The sequence below is a fragment of the Acipenser ruthenus genome, chromosome 20 (assembly GCF_902713425.1).
Source record: "Acipenser ruthenus chromosome 20, fAciRut3.2 maternal haplotype, whole genome shotgun sequence".
In the NCBI taxonomy this organism is placed as follows: domain Eukaryota; kingdom Metazoa; phylum Chordata; class Actinopteri; order Acipenseriformes; family Acipenseridae; genus Acipenser; species Acipenser ruthenus.
This window is the reverse complement of record NC_081208.1, coordinates 32,220,804-32,237,508: the sequence shown is the minus strand read 5'-3', so window position 1 is coordinate 32,237,508 and position 16,705 is coordinate 32,220,804. Positions and strand designations below refer to the sequence as shown.

General features: G+C 46.0%; 1 protein-coding gene across 3 annotated transcripts in view; it reads right to left on the bottom strand.

Moving 5' to 3' along the window:
* Positions 1-2,158: 2,158 nt before the first annotated feature.
* The window catches only part of LOC117425917 (zinc finger protein 423-like), a 116,691-nt gene continuing 102,144 nt past the window's right edge, over positions 2,159-16,705 (bottom strand). For all 3 annotated transcript variants that reach the window (XM_058993972.1, XM_034043231.3, XM_058993973.1), the window contains 3 exons: positions 13,391-13,522; positions 11,893-12,008; positions 2,159-2,379 (listed from right to left, as the gene is read on the bottom strand). In XM_058993972.1, the coding sequence (XP_058849955.1) occupies positions 2,350-2,379; positions 11,893-12,008; positions 13,391-13,522 (278 nt within the window). In that variant the 3' untranslated portion in view covers positions 2,159-2,349. The remainder of the gene's footprint in view (positions 2,380-11,892; positions 12,009-13,390; positions 13,523-16,705) is intronic.

The window sequence follows — 16,705 nt, the reverse complement described above, 5'->3', positions numbered from 1 at the left end:
CCCGGTTCAAATACAACTCACTCACCGTGTGACCTTGAGCAAGTCACTTAACCTCCTTGTGCTCCGTCTTTCGGGTGAGACGTAATTGTAAGTGACTCTGCAGCTGTTGCATAGTTCACACACCCTAATCTCTGTAAGTTGCCTTGGATAAAGGCATCTGCTAAATGATAATAATGAATCTCCTTACTGTACTTCCTTAATATAGTGTGTCACATACCCAGAGGGCACAGATAAGGCTGACACTGCATGTATCAGTTATGCTTCATCTGCTCACAGATTTCTGGGCAGTCCCTTATTTCCAGTCAAGCTCTGACATGTAATGTAACCAGTTGGTCTGCTCATTGAACACATGGATGCAATTTTGAAGAAAAACCCAGAAAAAATAGTTTTGAGTAATTTGGCAGCCCTCTCTGAATCCCACGTGCTTGTTTATTTCAAACCGTTTACAGAACACCCCCACAGCTCCACCAAGCACATTGGGATGATTCACACATGTTACAAACAGTTAAAAAAAACAAAGTGCACAAAAAGCATTATGATGGAAATCTTGTCAAAATGTTTGTTTTAATTGCACTAACCAGTGCTGTATGTTATGCTGCTGTAGGCGTCTCAAATCAGTCATTCCCTACATACTGTAATATAATGAGTAGCTGCTGGATTTTACTCCATGAATACTGTTCCATTTCATTCAGCAGGCTGTGCTGTTGTAAAGCTCCAGATCTGCAGCGCACACAATTACAAAGAGGCGTCATAATAAAGGATTGTTAGCAGTGCTAAATCAAGGGTCAGTAGTACCCACCTTGCTCTGGCAAGAGGATGTATACAGAATACACTTCTCAATGTCCCAGCTGCAGTTCCATGAAAGTCAACAGACCCCCCCTGAAAGCCCAGTCCTGAAAGACTTCCCGTTTCCAGACGGCTGTGTTATAGTTCAGGTATTTCTGCATATGATCTGCTTCCAGAGCGGGTCACTTTTTAGATTTTTTTTTATATTCCCCTATAATAAGCCCATTGCAGTACTTTCAGTGTACTGTTATTTTGTATACAGTGCTGCTTTGCTGAGTTCTGCAGCAGATCCTGATTTCCCTGGTGCTTTCCCGTGCCTGCCCAGCCTTCGTTCTGCAGACAGCATGAAGGTGTGCTCCAGCCTCAGGCCTGACTGAGCAGCTTCAAGGAAACCCCTGTGAATCGGAGCCTGAGCGAGCTGCATTGCTACAGAACCACCGCAGAGCAATACCCACCTGCACTGGAAAAGAAAACCAAAGCCAGCAGACAGACTGCACACAAAGCAAAGCAACTGGGATCTACTGTGCACTATATTACTGTGTATGTACGATAGATAGATAGATAGATAGATAGATAGATAGATAGATAGATAGATAGATAGATAGATAGATAGACACACACACACATCTATATAATGAAGCCCTTTTGAAAGGCTTTCAGACTGTGCACACACTGTCTCCTGTCTGTTTTATCATCATGCAGTTCTGCCTCCATCATTTTCACTTTGGGCTGGATGTCTTGCTATGCCTGCATAGGCTTATGCAGGACTGTCTGCCCCTCTGCTGCTGCTGCTGCCCCTGTGAGCTCTGTTCCTCTGGCTCAAATGGAAAAACACAAGGACACACACACAGTCACTGCATGGATTCCCTTTATTTTACTGTAGTAGTTATTGCAATCAGGTTAATTCACATTTAAAAAGCAGACACCATCCAGTTGCACTGAAACCGATGATATTCATTGTACAAGAACCACTTGTCCTGTGAACTGGCAAACCCAATCAAAGCATTAGTCTTCTTGTAATTACAAACAAAATAAAACATAAGAAGAAGAAAAAGAGAGAAGGAAAATGTCAGAAATATTCATTACGATTGGCAAGCAATCCCATCACAGCACGAGTACCTAAAAACTGCAAGTAAAAGCTGATACAAACGGAAACCCACGACTAAAAATCAGCAACTATCAATATGATACAAGAAGCAACAAAGGACAAGAGAGTCAAAGCAGATCCCTCTAACACGAGAAATTTGAGGCAGAAGCTTTTTTTCCCTTTTATCCCTCCCCTCCCTCCCACAGCCCCTTCCCTCCCTCCCTCCCTCCCTCCCTCCCCAATCCCCCCTCAGAACGCTCTACTTCAATGCAGGACAATAAAAAATACTGAACGTAGAATACTTTTAATATCTTCCATTAATATTCATTTCCAACTGCTCATAATAGCAGCACTTTGTGGCCAAATCCGTCGAGATTTTACGTGTGGGTTGCAAATGACACTTTGATTGGATGTAATGTTCAAATGGTCCTCCTGCCCCACTGTGTCCCGTCACGTCTTGGGCAGAGAGAGGTTCCTCACTGTGCATGCTGACTCAACGTGTGGTTCTGAAAGAGAAGAGAAGAGGACGCATGAGGAGCCAAATAATGAGCTCCATGCCCACAGCCTCCCACTGCTCCTACCCATTACAGCACACAACATGCCCGAGAGATGAGCTCCATGCCCACAGCCTCCCACTGCTCCTACCCATTACAGCACACAACAACATGCTCGAGAGATGAGCTCCGTGCCCACAGCCTCCCACTGCTCCTACCCATTACAGCACATAACAACATGCTCGAGAGATGAGCTCCGTGCCCACAGCCTCCCACTGCTCCTACCCATTACAGCACACAACAACATGCTCGAGAGATGAGCTCCGTGCCCACAGCCTCCCACTGCTCCTACCCATTACAGCACGCAACAACATGCTCGAGAGATGAGCTCCGTGCCCACAGCCTCCCACTGCTCCTACCCATTACAGCACACAACAACATGCTCGAGAGATGAGCTCCGTGCCCACAGCCTCCCACTGCTCCTACCCATTACAGCACACAACAACATGCTCGAGAGATGAGCTCCGTGCCCACAGCCTCCCACTGCTCCTACCCATTACAGCACACAACGACATGCCCGAGAGATGAGCTCCGTGCCCACAGCCTCCCACTGCTCCTACCCATTACAGCACACAACGACATGCCCGAGAGATGAGCTCCGTGCCCACAGCCTCCCACTGCTCCTACCCATTACAGCACACAACGACATGCTCGAGAGATGAGCTCCGTGCCCACAGCCTCCCACTGCTCCTACCCATTACAGCACACAACGACATGCTCGAGAGATGAGCTCCGTGCCCACAGCCTCCCACTGCTCCTACCCATTACAGCACACAACAACATGCTCGAGAGATGAGCTCCGTGCCCACAGCCTCCCACTGCTCCTACCCATTACAGCACACAACGACATGCCCGAGAGATGAGCTCCGTGCCCACAGCCTCCCACTGCTCCTACCCATTACAGCACACAACAACATGCCCGAGAGATGAGCTCCGTGCCCACAGCCTCCCACTGCTCCTACCCATTACAGCACACAACAACATGCTCGAGAGATGAGCTCCGTGCCCACAGCCTCCCACTGCTCCTACCCATTACAGCACACAACAACATGCTCGAGAGATGAGCTCCGTGCCCACAGCCTCCCACTGCTCCTACCCATTACAGCACACAACAACATGCTCGAGAGATGAGCTCCGTGCCCACAGCCTCCCACTGCTCCTACCCATTACAGCACACAACAACATGCTCGAGAGATGAGCTCCGTGCCCACAGCCTCCCACTGCTCCTACCCATTACAGCACACAACGACATGCTCGAGAGATGAGCTCCGTGCCCACAGCCTCCCACTGCTCCTACCCATTACAGCACACAACAACATGCTCGAGAGATGAGCTCCGTGCCCACAGCCTCCCACTGCTCCTACCCATTACAGCACACAACAACATGCTCGAGAGATGAGCTCCGTGCCCACAGCCTCCCACTGCTCCTACCCATTACAGCACACAACAACATGCTCGAGAGATGAGCTCCGTGCCCACAGCCTCCCACTGCTCCTGCCCATTACAGCACGCAACGACATGCCTGAGGGAGAGGGCCCGGGCGCTCACATCCTAACATCCAAACGCTTTGCTGGCAGGAAACCCAGTCATAACATTAAAGGTTTATGAAGGGAGGGATTTGCATTCTCTGCAAAAAATGCCCAAAATGACAGTTGTTAGTGGCGCTGCAACGCTGTGCAATAATACACAGCGGGCATCACTGGATAGATAATCAAAGGCGAGGACACTTAACAAAAGACCAGGTCAGTAATCTGGCAGGTATTGGGTTATGCCTGCTTCACAGGGAATTATTGCTGTTATGAACCAAACAACAGTTTTGTGTGTGTGTGTGTGTCTCTGGGTCTGTCTGTGTGTGCGTGTGCAAGCGTCGGTCTGTCTGTCTGTCTGTCTGTCTGTGTGTATGTGTCTGTGTCTGCGTGTCTGTCTCTGTGTGTGTGCGTCTGTGTGTGTGCGTGTGTCTGTCTGTCTGTGTCTGTGTGTGCGTGTGTGTGTGTATGCATGTGTCTGTGTGTGTGCGTGTCTCTGTCTCTGTGTGTGCGTGTCTGTGTGTGTCTCTGTCTCTGTGTGTGTGTCTGTGTATGTGCGTGTGCGTGCGTGTGTCTGTGTCTGTGCATGTCTCTGTGTGTGCGTGTCTGTGTATGTGCGTGTCTGTGCGTGTGCTTGTCTCTGTCTGTGTGTGTGTGCGTGTCTCTGTGCGTGTGTCTGTGTGTGTGTCTTTGTCTGTGTGTGGATCTCTGTGTCTCTGTGGAGACATTGTTTTGGATTGGATAAGGTGTTTGAAACTAAACAGCCAGTACAATGGGAGGGGGTTCAAAATGCTGTGCTTTGCATAGTGGACAGCTGATGAATTTTCTACTCCCAATGTGATTGGCGGAGATGGTCTGATAGGTTTAGAACCCCTGATAAGAACACAGTGGTTGTTTACTTGTGTCATCATTCTAAAACAATGAACCAACAAACCCAATTTCCAATAAAAAAGAACATTATCTTAATGATTCACATAGAACTGATTTTTACAACACATACTGTACATTTATAAATACATTGGCAATTCAAATCGAGGCCAACAGTTTATTCCCAGTGCCTGGCCCGAACCCCTCCAGTTTTCCTGTGTTTTCACTGTGCTGCAGGAAGATGTGTATCTAGAGAACGCTCCTGTGCTGTTCCTAATCTCTTAGGGCAACAGTGACCCCATTAAAAAAACAATTTGCTGCTTCTTCCCATGGCTGTGCAGTACCACTGACCTGCCACCAGGTGCCACACTTGCCGCTGAATGTATTAATGAAGTCCACAGCTGAAAATGATATCGAGTCTGACAGACTTGTACAAAGCTCCAGACACTGCAGTTACATTTTAATCATCTAGCTAAACCCAGAAATAAGGGGGGGGGTGGCTTTATTTTACATACAAGAATCAACGTTGTATTTTTTTTCTTTAGCATATTAATACATTTAAAAACAAAACAAATCAATGATGAAATGCACACGTCTCAGACGAGGCTTCTGCTCATTGCTCCATGTTAGCTCTGTTTATTACCCCAGAGCACTTCAACAGGACAGCGTGGACACATTGACATCATCACCCCGTCACGCCTGACCAATCCAGGCTCGTTTCGGACTGGTCACTGCAGAGAGGATGCGGAGTCAGCAGACAGCACACGGGCACACGAAGAACTGCGGCAATGATTAAACAAGAAGATCAATGGAGAGAATGGTATGGGGCTCTGAATCCGATAACGACCCTCTCAATGTGAAACCTCCTCCACACGGGTAACTCATAATATATTCCACACAGCAAAGAAAAAATGAATTGCATTTAGTGTTGACCAAGCACACCCTGTATCTTCAAATCACCACTGTTCAAGTGAGCCTCAAATTACACTGTTTAAGGGACCAGATTGCCAGCAGCTTGAAAAAAAAAAAAAAAAATACTAACTACTGTTGTAGACAACAAAAATAAATAAAACCGTTCCAGTTATGGATTAAAGCTGTGTCCTTTAAACAAGTTCACCTTCAATACATCTGAATTGAATACAGGAGCCTCCCTCGCCTCTGCCAGCACACCTCCTCGAGCCAGGGAGAACGAGAAGAGTGACCCGCAACAGACACTAGGGGCAGCACCGAGCAAGCAACGAGGAAAGTGACAGTCGACTAATCACACCGTTCCATTTCAAAGCAGAGAATCAGCAATGTCAATACTGGAATTGCACTGAGCTGTTTGAATTGCGATGGAACGGAGCTGTGAAGCGCGTCGTTTCAGATGGACGGAAGTACCGTTAAAATCCATTACAAAGAAATGACATTTTAAAACAGGAATGAATTCCAAGCATTTCATTAAATGTAGCACACAGACTGCACACACACACACACACACAAATAGGGCACCAGAAAGGATCTAATACAGCATTTATTTTAACCTTGACTGTTCGACTCTGGCAATTAGGTAGTGGTTCTAAACCTAAATCAATCAGAGATTGACAAGCTAGAACAAAAGAAAAATGAACTTCAAGTACACAATGTTTGGGAAGGAAGACAGAGGCATGTCTAAAATAAACAAGGAGACCTCCAGGAGCACCGACACTGAAGAGACCCCTGACAGAACAACTGAGAAGCATATACTGTGTATATAATGCAAACATTACAGAAAGGAATATTTATATAGAAGCTCTGCAGTCTACACAGTATTGAATCTGTATTGCCCAGGAAAGCAGAGCTATTTTTTTCTGAACTTACTGAACTTGGGTAAAGAAGGTCCACATACTAGATTACCAAGACACAAAAACAATCCTGCTGCCACAGCCCTGTTTTTTGTCCAGGCCTTCATTGCAAGCGGTGAAGCTGAGCATGTCAGTTTCTACAGAGCGATTGTAGCATCACAATATCCCCATCACTGGGAAACTCAGCACAACACATCCACCTAGCTCGAGCTGCACGGCACTGCTGAATGTCTCAAAATCTGAAACAAGCGGGCTGGAACGTTAATAGTTAAAAAAAATAAAAAATAAAAAGTAGCCAGCCGTGCACTGGAACAAAACCCAAGTCAATCTGACCCAAAAAACGCACTGAAGCCAAAAGGGCCCTCTGAAAGGGCCACGAGCGCTCTGCCTCGGGTAGCCAAGCGTCTCAAGTGAAGAGGAGGGCAACTAATGGGCTGAGAAGTTCATTACCAGATGACAGAGCCATCCCTGCTTCGACCAGGCGACATCTGGCTGACAAAGAACACAGCTCCGATTTTGTTTTTGGTTATTTTATTTGATCATTATAAAAAAAAGAAAAAAAAAACAGACATAAAACAATTCAATGACACACAGAATGCTGTAAGGTAACAGTCCACAGAAACAGTGCAAGCTAACAGTCCACAGTTAGAGGAATATGCAGAAACATTCGACTCCACTTTCTTGTTTTCTCATAAGCTCATCTGTATAGACTTACACCAATCAATGCCTTGTGCCCCCTCTCCTCTCCACACCCCTCTATCCTCTCCTCCTTTGTGCTCCACTATCTTCTCCTCTCTGCCCCTGCGCTCCTTTCCTCCCCTGCACCCCTCTCCGCGCTCCCATCTCCTCTCTGCCCCTGCGCCCCTCTCTCCTCTTCTCTACTGTCTCTGCGCTCCCCTCTCCTTCCCTGTGCCCCTCTCCTCTCCGCCCCTGCGCCCCTCTCTCCTCTCCGCCCCTGCGCCCCTCTCTTCTCGCTGCACTCCTCTCTCCTCTTCTCTCTGTCCCTGCGCTCCCCTCTCCTCTCTGCCCCTGCGCTCCTCTCCTCTCTGCCCCTGCACTCCCTTCTCCTCTCTGCCCCTGAGCTCCCCTCTCCTCTCTGCCCCTGCGCTCCCCTCTCCTCTCTGCCCCTGCGCTCCCCTCTCGTCTTCTCTCTGCCCCTGCGCTCTTCTTCTTCTAAATGCTGGCAATGCAGAACAGGTGCTGTAGCTGTATATGCCGCCAGACTGCTAATGTCAAAGACTGTGTGTTTATCAGTGTAAGAATGTGCCCTAAACAACTTCAACTTCAAAAAGCACACACTGCAAATCATTGGGCTCTGCACATGCACACACACACACACAACATGTAGAATCCCCTTCGCCACACTGTGCGTGTGTGTGTGTGCGTGTGATTCGGATTATTTTTAGAGCACTTTGACAATATTCCAAGGGTCTAAGACTGACAGATGGCCTTCTTAAAGCCTCATATGTTCACTAGTTTGCAGTTCAGAGAAGACAGTAAACGCACTCGGGAGTGCGCTACAAAATGGACCGGACGGCTCCTCCAAACCCAATTTAGCTAGCGTCTTTCACAAGCCATCCCCGCCAAAGTGAGGCTGGTTAGTTATTCACCAATCGGGAACACGCAGGCAGCAGGGGGCGGTCTTAAACGTTAAAGAGGGTGTTCCCTTTGCAAGCCCTTCCCCACAGTATTGGCAAGGAATACTGAATAACAAACTGCATTATTACTGCATCAGACACCCATTCTAGAGCATTCTAGAGTTTTACTATGTATTTGCACCATGTTATTTTATATATATAGATATTACCATCTATCTATCTATCTATCTATCTATCTATCTATCTATCTATCTATCTATCTTTATAGACACACACAGAGTATATAATACAGTAATTCTATAATACAGTATATTGATACACCCCAGTTGTGACTTTCCTATATCCCGGATATCTGCTCCCCTACAAACACTTTGCTCATGTCAGGTTTCATAGTTTTGAGCGGGGTGTTAATGAAGTATCCCTTTCTGAATACGAGTGATATCTCAAACCACAGACAGCCATAGTGAAACAGTCACAGAATGATTTTTATATGTGTTTTGTGATCACCTTCATGCTGTGGTGTGTGTAACTGACATGCCTAATCCTAGCAGAACACCTCTGATGCATTCTTTCAATGCATGCCTGTCCTGCAGATTCCCACACTGTACCTACACTGCATGAAACAGGCAGCTGCTAAGTTGCTGTATCGATATCTTTATACAGAGTAGTCTCGTCACATGCTAGCCACGTTCAATACCATTATTGAATGCACAAGGAGACAAAGCGGTAGCTAACTAATACTGTACATTGTCCATTTATTGATTACTTTTAATCTTCAATAATTCATGTCTAGTGATTGATTTGCATGCTGTGGGATCTAGATGCTCCTAATTATGATGCTGTATTTCTGGTGCTGCTTTCTCTCTGTTTGCAGTGCACGCTGTCCGGGTTCAAAGAGCACACCAGCTGCACTCGCATGATGATTTATGTACTTTTTTGCCCACCTAAAGTGCTCAAGAGAAAGCAGTCAAGGAGGCAAGGTTAATGTTCCTATTCAATGCAAGGACTTATAATGTAATATTATAACGCCCATCATCTCCAAATCTCAATACATGTACTGTACACTAACACAATACTATGCTGTAGAAATGTATGGGGGCTGGGTTGCACTGCTGAAGCAGAGGGAGACCCCACTTGTTTCTAGTTTGTTCATCTGAGCAAATGAAAGTTCATTTCATCACCGCCTGTTCCTGTTCACCGATTGCCATTTCATCTGAGAAATAAAGCGGAAGGGAATGACGCTTTCATAAAGCACAGTCCTGGGGGCCGGGGGGCACGACAGCTGTTGCTTTTAAAATATATATATATTTCTTTATTCGATAGCCCTTTGCCAGCCTGTGCGGGGCTGACGCTCACCCTGAATTAAAGCAGGAAGGCGAGGAGGCAGTGCAGAAGGACTGGTTCAGCTCTCCACTCCAGACAAGACGTATGCTACGCTGTGAAATAATGTATGTGTCCGGGGAGGAGGCGTCCCTGTAGTGCTGATTCTTACAGGCTCTACAAAAGGAAGCCGCATGGCTGCACCCCACTTTACATTGCTTTAAAGTACCTACGATCACTCACACTTTCTAAAGGGTCTGTAAAAACACGGAGAGAAGTTACAAAGACACATCTAACTTGTGATGAATTGTGTGCATGCTTCACTGATCGGAACTGCAGCTGAGACCTATTATATTTAATGATCTAGACGTTTCTCATGAAAACGCACAAGCATATCTGGTCATGTCTGGAAACAGCAAGCAACCTGTTTCCTTCTCTCTTTCTATTCCTATATAATCTGCAGTAAACAGAAGCAGAGTCTTTGGAGAGACTGAAAGGCGGTTCAGTTTCTGCTGAGAAGAGGCTCGGGTCATCTTGAGCACGAGAATAAACAGGGAAAAATCAGACAGTCGCTGCGTAACGGCAAAAACAAGAACCAAAACAAATCCACTGCAGTGCTTTTCAACTCTGGACACCTACAGCCAGTGATGGATACCCAACAGTGTTTCACTTTAATGGCTCAACTAACAGGTTTCTAACAAGTCTGTCGCTGACAGACAACAGAAGAACTGTAGAAGAAGAAGAAGAAGAAGAAGAATTCAATCTATTTCAGGTTTCTAACATAGGTTCTGCACTTAAATACGGTAAAAAAAAAATCCCAGGTTTGGGACTGGCTGGACCTGTACCCCTCTGAAGGTTATCTCCTCTGAAGGTGAACTTCGGAATGATTTTGCTGCAGGTTTAGAAAACATTTCAGCAAAAGCCCTGCCGTGCACCTGCTGGTAAATTTACAATGGATCCAGATGCCAAACAGCTCACATTTTTGCTCACTGTCATCGGTGTTGCAAGGGTTCACAGTAGTGGACTGAGAAGATCTAGGTCAGCCAGGGGAACGACAGCGATGGGTTACTCCAATTAAAACGCTCCTTAACCAGGTCAATCCTGCGCAGTGAGGGGGAAAGCGAGGGGTAGGTCTGTGTCAAGACTGCCCATCAAACCAGCAAGAGAGTTTCAAAGCTTTAATTGCAGGGCGATTCAGCTATTACAGACCCAATTGAAGATTGGACAGGCGGTTGTGCATGTCCCTGAATTCTTCTAAGAGGTTATTTCAAGACACCCCCGTGCAGTTCTGTTCAGCAGCACTGTACTTGTTCAGATATTAGTATTAGTGGAGTATTCTTTATATTATGTTACAAAACAGACTCTGAACACTTCAGGACAAACTCTAAACTGGAATCATTACACCACACTCCGCCCCTTCCATAAAAGAAAATACCTGCTGCGCAGAATATGGGAGTTGTTCTGGACAGCACCCTTTCCAGAGGCAGAGGGGCAGTGGCAGCGAGTGTCGTCCCGTCTCTCTGGGTCTCCGGAGAGCTCCGGGATGCAAGGAGCCGTGGCAAACTGTCATAGCGATACGGGCAAGCTGAAAGCAAGCCGGTGTCTGGAGACCCTATTTACACTCCTCTTACCTGAGGTGGCACTGTAATGGGTGATACACAGGAGCAGTTCAGTCTGCGAGGACGCGGACACCCTGCAGAGGAGTGCTTATAGAACCGGCCTTTCTGTTTGCTTCATGGACGCAGAGACACGCACACACAGACACACACACGCAGACACACACAGATACACAGACACAGACACAGACACAAACACACACACACAGTCACACAGACACACACACACACAGACACACACACAGGGTTACATTGATAGTATAATAGCAGAACCAGGCATGGCCCCTAATCATCACTGGCATGTGTTCGAGAATTGTGTTCATTGAACCTCTTAGCCAGCAAGTCTGGTGAATGTATCACTACTCTGCATCTAACCAAGTACAGTAGTAGAGCAAATACTATACTAGCATATATACTATTATATCATATAGGAAAATAGTATATATAGTGAAGTACAAACCTACAGTTTAGGATTCAAAGAAAACAAGTAATTGAGATACAAATAAATAATAATAAAAATCAATCAATCAATCAATCTGCAGTCCATTATGATGTATTGTGGGATGTATTGTGGGTAGCTGAGAGGCGCAATTGATCACTGGTCTGGATGGTTCTTATTTAAATTTACTTGAAATAAATGTGCTTCAGTCATGCTGACGATGCCCCCTCTGGTTGTGGTGTGCATGTGCATGTGCGTGCCCTGTACTGTACGTACCTGCAGCTCAGTCTGGAAGAAGAATTTCTGCGGACACTGGGAGCAGTCGTAGATCTTGTCCTCCTGCCCATGCACTGCGAAGATGTGCTGCTGGAGCTTGTTGGCCTGTACAAAGACTGAACAACACAGGAGAGCAGCTTAGTATTGAGAATCACAGACAGAGAGCAACACAGGAGAGCAACTTAGTATTGAGACAAACACAGACAGAGAGCAACACAGGAGAGCAGCTTAGTATTGAGAATCACAGACTGAGAGCAACACAGGAGAGCAGCTTAGTATTGAGACAATTGTAGACAATTGAGACAATCGTAGTTATTGAGCTTTACAGATCAACCACAACACCCCATCAGCATAATAATTCAACTGTGTATTTATCAATAAATCATTGTTTTAGTTTCAGAAAATTTAGTTTGCAATGAGGAAAGGTATAAATGATTCAACTCGCAAAGATTAAGGCTTCATTTATTTATGAGCACCATGGAATACAGCAAAAAAGAGAGAGGCCTACATCCCACCAGGTAAATAAATAAATAAATCAGAAAACACTAAACAAAAAAAGATGTACTCCATTGTTCGGTGCTGTGAGAAACACAATGTTCCAAGAGGCAAACGTCTGACAGGGCAGGATCAAAACCCTCAAAAAAACAAAAAACAAAAAACAAAAAAAACAGGAGAATGGATGAATGGGATCAGCTGGGAATCCGTGAAGAAGGGAAAGCAGCCTTCAGCTGACTCAGGAGTGGCCTTGCGTTTACCCAGTGCGTCTCCGTGCGTGCCTTCAGCTGAGACTCAGGAGTGGCCTTGCGTTTATCCAGTGCGTCTCCGTGCCTTCAGCTGAGACTCAGGAGTGGCCTTGCGTTTATCCAGTGCGTCTCCGTGCCTTCAGCTGAGACTCAGGAGTGGCCTTGCGTTTATCCAGTGCATCGCCGTGCCTTCAGCTGAGACTCAGGAGTGGCCTTGCGTTTATCCAGTGCGTCTCCGTGCCTTCAGCTGAGACTCAGGAGTGGCCTTGCGTTTATCCAGTGCGTCTCCGTGCCTTCAGCTGAGACTCAGGAGTGGCCTTGCGTTTATCCAGTGCGTCTCCGTGCCTTCAGGGCTCTAGGTCACATACTAAACAACAGCCAAAATCTAGGGTTCAACTAAAAGACTTCCATTTGTATGACACACGAGAAATTAACCAATCACCGTTAAGGGTTCATCAAAACTCCAGTATATTTTATCTAGCGTATAGATGTTATCTTGTGCACAGAACATACATTCTAAATAACTTTTATGTTTCATACTAGTTCCTGAGTATAATCTTGTGATTCACAGTAAGTGGATGCATTGTGTGACAAGCTACACACAAGGTAACCCACTATTAACACAAGCGGCTCCATTCGTGCTCAACTGCACCCTCATTCTGCAACCCAGTTCAACTCCAAACCTCCACAGGGTTAAAACAATCAGACAGGCACAAACAGAAGCTAAGGAAGGAGCCCCCAGTGGGCTGGCTTACCTGTGAAGCACACGGGGCATTTGAACGTGCCGCCCATGCCCTCGAAGCTGTGCTCAATCAGGTGACACAAGAGCTTTGCTGGAGAGTCAAACATCTGGTTACACAGCTTGCACTCGTGATTGATGCCTTCCTCTGCAAAATTCAAAATGAAACAACTTGTTAGTGACATGTCACGTTAGTATCTAGCGGCAGCAGCAGCAGTTTATGAAAAGAGGCAGGACTTCTTAAGACCAGCACACTAACCCTGTGCACCGCACTGCAGCTCCAGTGTGCTGCAATGGGAGACACTGGGGGTTTAAAGCCTCAAACTGGAAGTTGACCTTTCCATGGACAGCACTGGATTGTTTACCCCTGTGTCTCTCCATGAAGACTGAGCTGCACATTACCTGTGTGAGTGCTGCACTCTGAACGCTCTCCCTTCACATGGCCCTGCACACATGCACGCACGCACGCACTCTTTTAATGCCATTGTTCACAGTCGCAGGAAACATAAGGAAACTGGTCAAAAACAAAAATGCTTTGGGGTATTAATTTCAATGATATTTTTGTTTACAGGCTGAATATTGAATATGTCAAGAGTTGTGATGATGGGTGGGACTGGAGCCTCTACAGGCCTCCTCACAGCCTGGGTTAGCAGCTTGTGCTGTCTGTTTCCATGCTCTGTGTACACATCCTTCAAGTCTCTGAAAAGCAAACCAAGATCTCACATATTCAGAGCATATCCAATACAACTGGGTTGGGGGGTGGGGGGTGTACAGAGGTACGGGGTTAATAAAAAAATAAAAATAATTCCACCTTTGTGCTTCTCCAACTTCACGTATGTGTGAGCAAGACCAAGGAAAGTTTTCAAAGCCATGCTTATAAGCAGAAGAGGGCTGAAATCAAGAACCAAAAGCAGTCAGCATTTCATTTCCTTAACTGTAGCAATCGTTAGACGCTAAAGTTGCGAGTTCCCCTGTGTGTCCAGCTCTAGAGCACTAGTATAAACTTCCCATCATCGCAGTACTGTAGGGCTATTTTGAGGCACACCAATGACATCACTGCTTCCCTTAGGGATGAAAGGGAGATTGTGCAGCCCTGCTGCGGATCTGTGCTCTCTTATCGTTCATGCCATGGAAAACAGCTCAGCCATTTTCAGCCCGATTAGATCAGAACCGCAGTGACTGTTTTCAGCCCGATTAGATCAGAACCACAGTGACTGTTTTCAGCCCGATTAGATCAGAACCGCAGTGACTGTTTTCAGCCCGATTAGATCAGAACCGCAGGGTCCCAGGCCGGTATGACTGGAAATCTGCAGCCTCGTTTTCCAAAAGAATCCCATTTACACCCCGACAGGGGCGCACACGCCTAGCGGGGTTAATGAAGTCTTCAATCAAAGACTGAAACCATGAAATCTGCAGGGCTTTTCTTATGCCTTGATTGAATCCCATCTAGGCTTAATATGAAAGCCACGGCACACAGGTGCTAATCCCTGCTTTAAGGAAAACGAATTCACAGAAGGGAGGGAGCGTCTTTGAATTACTCTTGTTGATAAGATAACACAGTGTAGTAATCCCAGGATGGCCCAAAGCAAAAGGGACCAGAACACAGGCCAGCATCGAAAAGCAAAGCTCTCAAATATAGAGATTTTTTTAGGTGGAAGCAAAACAGCACTGGAAAGAATATTATTTATACACACACCATGTGGGAAAGCAAGAGATGCATGCAAGTCCAAGATAATTGGATGTTCTAGTGAGCGTGTTCCTCTGTGTGTGTGTGTTTGTTAATGTTCAAACAGGCCTTTAGTAAATGCAATAATTTTTGCACCTTGTTCTCAGCACAATAAGAGGGCACGCTCCCTCCTTTAAATGGGCCTAATCTGCTGGATCCCGTCAGCTTTAAGCTGTGTCAGACAAAGTGGAAGCAGCATCACGGGGAGATCACAGCCTCCTGGAACGTCCTGCCTGCATACTTTTGTCTCAAAGAGCATTTGATCCCTGGCAGACACACAATCATTTCCATTGGGATCCTCGGGGAAGGGCTGCTGGAAGGAAGATCATCTGATCTCTGAAGGTGAAACCTGGGTGGAGCCGAATTTAGCCACCCTTTAGTAATAACATCAATGGTTATCCATGTGTATTCTACAGTGTTTTAATAATAACATCAATGGTTATCCATGTGTATTCTACAGTGTTTTAATAATAACATCAATGGTTATCCATGTGTGTTTTACAGTGTTTTAATAATAATTCTGCAGCTGAATACATTTAAATAAACCACAAATATACTGTATATATATTTGAATGTAACTGATTTAACTCCCTGCTGCTGACTGCTTTCAGTACAAGACACTGACATTATTGAAATGGCTATTTTAGAGTAACCTGCAGTGCTTAGTACTGAACGGGTTAATAGAAGGAATGCCTCGAACCTTTGCTTCCACTAAAAATGTGGCTTTCATAGCTAGTAATGCAACACATTACCACTACGTTACCTTTGAACAAAATATTGTATTGAAAAAAAAAAATAAAATGCCAACAATCCAGCTACATCCTCTTACACCTCTTTTCAGATCCACAAGTCAAACCGCAATTCCCGAAGCGGCAAAATTTACAATAAAGCTGTTAGAAGCCATTAGGTGTTAGTATTTAACTCCAACTGAAAAAAAAAACAAACAAACAAAAAAAAAAACACCAACTCCAAAAGGTATGCACCGTCTTAATGAGAAACTGCACGAGGCCGACATAACTGATGGGAGCTTTCTAAGAAACTAATAGGGTGAGGGGGAGGGAGAGGGAGAGAGAGAGGGGGAGGGAGAGGGAGAGAGAGAGATAGAGAAAGGGAGAGGGAGAGAGAGAGGAGAGAGAGGAGAGAAAGGGAGAGAGAGAGGGGGAGGGAGAGGGAGAGAGAGAGAGAGAGAGGAGAGGGAGAGAGAGAGAAAGGGAGAGGGAGAGAGAGAGGAGAGAAAGGGAGAGGGAGAGAGGAGAGAGAGGAGAGAAAGGGAGAGGAGAGAAAGGGAGAGAGAGAGGAGAGAAAGGGAGAGAGAGAGGAGAGAAAGGGAGAGAGAGAGAAAGGGAGAGAGAGAGAGAGAGAGAGAGAGAGAGAGAGAGAGAGAGAGAGAGAGAGAGAAGCACCAGCTCATTTATTTATTGCAGTTTGTTATTCCAGTAACTCTACCGGGGTGAGTCATATTTTGCAAAAACATTGGTGCTATTTTTCAGATATATTGCAACTTAATTAATCTGGGGGGACAAGGTTGCGCCCTGCTTCGCACCTCGGGGGACCCGCTCTGAATACCGTCCTGACAACTTGGGGACCCACATCCCGGTCCCCAGG